At 34.7% G+C, this 6,000-nt stretch overlaps 1 protein-coding gene across 1 annotated transcript in view; it reads right to left on the bottom strand.

Moving 5' to 3' along the window:
• Positions 1 to 5,019, bottom strand: part of LRP1B (LDL receptor related protein 1B) — a 1,545,691-nt gene extending 1,540,672 nt beyond the window's left edge. Inside the window, exons 1-2 of the mRNA XM_060105953.1 lie at positions 4,926 to 5,019; positions 3,980 to 4,102 (exon numbers count right to left, since the gene is read on the bottom strand). Coding sequence (XP_059961936.1) covers positions 3,980 to 4,102; positions 4,926 to 5,019 — 217 coding nt within the window. The remainder of the gene's footprint in view (positions 1 to 3,979; positions 4,103 to 4,925) is intronic.
• Positions 5,020 to 6,000: the final 981 nt, after the last annotated feature.

Genomic DNA, 6,000 nt, shown 5'->3' on the forward strand with positions numbered 1-6,000 from the left:
TAATTCTCGTCATACAAAATGCTAGACTTACAACTGGATTGAAAGCACTGAGTAGAAAGAGGGTGATTTTTCCTGATTTTCTCTTCTCATTGCCTCATAGGACCTAAAAGATGGTTAGCCATTTAGACACTTAACAAATTACTTCAAATAATGTAGCAAAATAAAGATTTTCATTTGTAATATAAGGCTAAAGAACCATTTCTCATATTCAATGGTAAGGACATAAATTATTAAATTTCTCTAATTTCATATTTTAGAAAACTCATCCCAACATGCAGTCAGCTTAGTGGTAAATCAACCCCATTCAAGAGGGGTTTCCTTGGCCTTGGATTGCTGTTAGTGTAATCTCACTTCTGCCCCATAAATAGTAGAAAATACCCCTAAAACCTGGGCCTAAACAAACACAGAAGAGAAAGAAAATATGTGCTTGTTAACCTCTCAGATCCCCAAATACCTCAATTTCATTTGATTTTCACTTCCTTTGTTTTTCTGTAGGCATGTTTATCTTCTAAAGCATTTTGGTCATCAGCCTCTCATAAGTAAAGCTTTTCCTCCTCCTCGACAATATCCACTTTTTTCCCGTTAGAATTTTGTCATGGCAGAGCTTTCACAATGTCATAATAAATTCTATGCTATATTGGTCCTCTTATCATTTTAGAGGTTAAGTGGATTTAGGAAAAATAAGTGCATCGCATCAGTGGTTTTCATCTAATATTTTGTAGATACAACATACTTTGTCTTCAGGTCAAATATGGTAACATACTTTTGTTCATACACTGAGCACAAAATTATCCTTCTTAAGAATCAATCTTCAAGGTTTTTGATTTCTAGTATTTATCTTTCACATTGAATGTATATACATTCATATAATTATAAAATTATGCAATTATTTTATGTAGATCAGTGATGACTGCATATGAATGTTATAAAACAACACATTACAAAGCACTATGATTAAGGAAAATGGTAACTGTGAACATCTGGATTGAGAAATTTAAATTTGAAAAAGTCTGATTTTTCCATAAAGCTTTTTCTCTATGCTTGTCCAGATTTTAGTTAGTACTAACTTATCTGAAACAGGCTAATTAAATGTGGATCTAAATATGTTACTCAGATTTAAACACCCAGGTTAAAAAAAATGAGTATTTTTCTTTCTTTGTTATATTGCTACGTTGATATATGAATTTTTTTTAGTGTTGCTCTTGAGGATATTCAGCAATTTTGATGCCCAAGAGTAGAATAAGAATGGCCAAAATGGGAAAACATTTTAAAACTGAACTCACCAAATTTTATCGAGGAAAATAACTATATACTTTAAAACTGCCAAAAATATCTTGAGAAGGTATGAGCTTCATTTTAAAAACTAGATAAGAAGAAAATCTATCTCTATTTCAATTAACCCACATGTAACTCCTAATTTGAAGCTTCAGTCTGCTAAAGCCCCTAATCTCTGTGAATTGAAGGACCTACCTTTTTCCCCCGAACACAAGGTGGTGTCTGTCTTCTGGGCAAGATGGATAACCAAAATATTTTCAAACATTGTGGTCGAGACACTGACCATTAAGAACAGAAACTCAATCAATCAGGGCAGATGCTGGCCAGCAAATACAAGTCTAGCTGACTGGTGTGGCCCTGCTTGGTATCTGCCATGTTCCTAGAAGCACAGAGCCGGCATGGGAGGGGGAGTGGAATACTGTCATCCACCCACTTTGGCATTCACTTTGGGGTCTCTTTCCTCTTTGGGTTTGAGTTTTGACCACCAAGGCCCTTGTGTCTCCTCTGTACCACAGATCCTCTCCAGCTTGATTCTCCCACTAATCCCCCTCCTGAGTACACAGGGAGCATTATTATTCTCTATTATTCAAAAGCATGAAGGGAACTCCTGCCTAGACAGACCACACAGCCTTTTCTTCTCAATCACTTTTGCACTGTGCCAGGTACAAGTTCCAGGGCATTCCTCCTTCAATCTGCCTTCCTACGTATGGATTCTGCAAATCTCTCTCATGTCTCTGTCATGTTTCCCATCAGGAATTTGATAGTAGGATCAGGGCAAAAATGCAAGACTACAAAACTCAAAAAATTATCTTTTTAGTCCTATTATGCCATGGCGATCATCCCTTGCATCTAACGAGAAGAAAACTCTTCTATGGCACTTAAATAGGGGAAGGCTTAAACACTGTTAAGTCCCACTACTTATACAGATGAAATGTAGTCCAACTACTTGTATATTTCATGGGCGGGGTATTTTGTTATTGTTCTTTTCACATTACTATACCATCCGCATCCATATGCATAATTTTGAGATTCTTCTCCTTATTTTCCATTTTTAAACAACTTTGTTAAGGCATAATTCACCTCGCATACAATTCACCCATTTAATATGCACAGTTCAATGTATTTAAATACATTAACAAAGTTGTGCAACCATCACTGCAATCTAATTTTAGAACACTTCATCACCTCCAAAGAGACCCCATACTCATTAGCAGACATTCCTCATTCCCCTCCACCCCACTGGCCACTGGCAACCACTTATCTACTTTCTATCTCCATAGATTTGCCTATTGGGATATTTCATATGAATGGAATCATAAAATATGTGGTCTCTTGTGCCTGGCTTCTTTTCCTTCACATAATATTTTCAAGATTTATCCATGTAGCATGTATAAGTACTTCAGTCTTTTTTTATTGTTAAATAATATTCCTTTGTATGGATTTATCAGATTTATTTATCCACTAGAGTATTTTCCTATTAATATACTTTTTCCTCTTATCATGCCTAGAACCTTAGCTATGCTATAGGGGTCTTGTAAAGGTTTTCAGAATTAAACTGATGAAATTGGTGAAAATCAGAAATGTAGTAAACAACTACAACCTCTTACTATTGAAAAAGTGATCTGTCCAAATTGAAGAAAGGCAATTAATGCAAATATTCAAGTACCCATATGTTGAGAAACTTAAAAACACTAGCAAACATGAAGAAAGTGAATAAGCATTGCTTCTGCTTCCCATCACCAAGATTTTCATCAAAACTTATATTGGTTCCATCTATAAGACTTATAAACAAGTAGATAAAAGTGGAAAATGGAACCAATAATTATTATCTCTACAATATCAAGCAATAAGAGTGGTGGATTTTTCTTTTTTCATGTTGACTTCACGGAACTATGTAGTTGCTTTGGGGATGATCCTGAGAAGCTGACATACATGTTTGCGTGGGGAGTAAAAACTGATATTAGCTGTGCTAGAAAATATCAATATGAAAATTTAGGCGACTCTTCACACTCCTTACAACAGTAGGTATTTAAAAGAAAGTGCAGCAGATTTAGCTGTCGTCCTGTTATTATTTACAATTTTGATTTAGTGGTATTTTTCACATGGGCAAAACCCTTAATGGACTCCCAAGTTAGACGCAGTGGTACAATTACAATTAAGACTCATGTGTATTAAGAGTTCTGAATCTGATATTAAAAAGTCAAAGATCCTCACTGCATGGATGGATAAATGTAGTTTCTATCTTTCAGGTGCAAAAGAAAACATGTTCAATAATTTGTGTAGTGCCCTAGATATTAATAGAAATAATACTGGAGCTAAAGATTGATTAGTTCATTATTCCTTCTATATGCTCCTCTGTCTCAAAACGTGTGAGATAAATTATTGGAGAGGACCTTACTCCCTCTTAGTGCTGTGTTTTCAAGGATTTTTTTCTCTTCAAGTAAATTTTTTTCTAGGAGTAACACAATCACATTGAAATAACCTTGCAGTTTCTTCCCTTCATAAGTTAATTCACACGACAAAACTGCGTTTTATGCTCTCATTCACATAGTCATTTTAAAGGACACGCAAACAAAAGGTTTTAAGTTTTTAGGCTATTTGGGAAAAAAAGAATAAACGGAAACAGCAGTCATCTGTGAAAACAGCTGACATTTAGTTTCACATGTAAGGTAAATCCGAACAGCATGAGAACCTTTCTACTCACAGGTATCTAACGATTCGTCTGAATCATCAGGGCAGTCAGGGTCCCCATCACACAGCCAGGTCTGGGAGACACAAGTCACGTGATCGTGGCAAAGAAATTCACCAGGATCACACAACTGCTGATCTGAAAATGAAAATGTTTCAAAATAAAATATGAATGATCTGAACATGAACACAAGAGCAGTACAAAGATGAAATGTGAGAAGGCAATGTATAAAACGTCTATGAATGTGGGCCACATTTTCTGTTCGGCAACAAAGCTAAACCAATTATTTTTCTTATTTTTATCCTCTCAGCTCAAGCACTCAATTCTGATAGACTTAACTTTGTTGTGGTCTCACACAATCTATCCTGAAAATAGTTAAGAATTCTATTTGTGTTTAGGACTAGAGGTTTCCTCATATCAGATAAGGCATATAGCTATCCCAGCAAGCAGGTTTTATAGAAGATGTTGATCCAAAGCAGAAGTTCTTGAGCAGAAAAATTTTAGTTTCCTCCTCTGCTCCAAGACAATGAAAAATCAGCAATAAAAATTAAACCTTGTACGTAAACTCCATCTCTTAGTATTTAGTTCTTAACTATCCAACCTTATGCTAGAGCTTCATGCCTTTACATCTGTTAGATACTCAATATCATAATATATTTTTCCCTTTTTCACTACAACTTTCCAATCGACAGTTTCTGCTACTAGACAGTGAGGGTGATAGTAAAATCCCATAAAGTTTTGTTCTAACTCAGGTTTCTACATTTGACTATATTCAAAAAGTCCATTATTTTCCTTCCATTGTTTCAGAATATTTAGGATCTGTTGCCTTTCCTCAGGTCCTAGTAAACTCATCAGATGTTGTTTTTTGCAATATTCTTACTTATGCCCTATAAGTCCATTCAACAAATATTTCTTTTTTAAAAGTATTTTAAAACATGTCTGAAATAGAAATGTTTCTTACAATTGATGACCTCGGAGAGTGAAGGAGTGTTAGGAGAGTTAGACAGTTGATACCACTTATTCTTTGTTATGTATATACAGGAATGATCCAACATCAAAGAAATCCATCAGTAAATATGACTTTCAATATATACCAAATGCATATTCTAAGTGGTACAAAAGCATTACACCATAGCTTAATTGACCTTTTTCCCCTAGCAATCTACAAAATGATGGCACATCTTCCACTTAATCATTTGATAAGATATAGTATGACTCTCCTTTCTCTCCCTCAACCTCTTCCCCTGACCCCAAAATAACTTAAAACAAACATACTTTACAAACACACAAACACATCCACAGACACACACACACACACACACAAACACACATCTTTAATCTATAATTAACTCTTCCTACTCTCACACTATGATATTTTCTGAAAATTCATATATTTTACCTTATTATACACTGTCAATACCACAATCATTACCACTGCTATCATAATTATTGTTTTTTTTTTTTCACATTAGGTTGTTTGTGCATACTCTGAATTTGGCCTTAGAGTTGGTGCTATAGAATCAAAGATGTATAAGTCTCAGTCTTTGTCTTGAAAGATTCAATCAGACTACTTACACCAACAGATCCTGAAGGGAAAAAAAAGTACATTGTATACCAAAAGTTGCCAAATAAGTGATTTAGAAAATAACTGCTAAAAGGAGAGATCACAGGTAGAGACAGATGGACACCAATACAAATAAAAGTCTGGGGATATAAGTATGATTTTAAACGTGGGTAGGCTATGGATACATGGAGAGTAAATATAGGACATTTCAGACAAGAGGTAGAGTAATAAAATTTTTAAGGCAGTAATTATTAAAATGCATTTGAGACAAATGTTTTATACTAAAGTTGAAATGACATTCAGGTTATAAGATCCATCTAGGTTTTTCTCCACCAAACAGTATGTGTGATATTTATAAGTATGTCCTGGTGTTAGAGGAAAGGGACTTAAATTTTGCTTTAGACAGTCACGTAACCTTTGTAGTTAATGTAGGGAAAGAGCACATGAAAAAATTTCAATTATTTTTGCTTAT

This window comes from Mesoplodon densirostris, chromosome 8 (genome assembly GCF_025265405.1).
Source record: "Mesoplodon densirostris isolate mMesDen1 chromosome 8, mMesDen1 primary haplotype, whole genome shotgun sequence".
NCBI classification, from domain to species: Eukaryota; Metazoa; Chordata; class Mammalia; order Artiodactyla; family Ziphiidae; genus Mesoplodon; species Mesoplodon densirostris.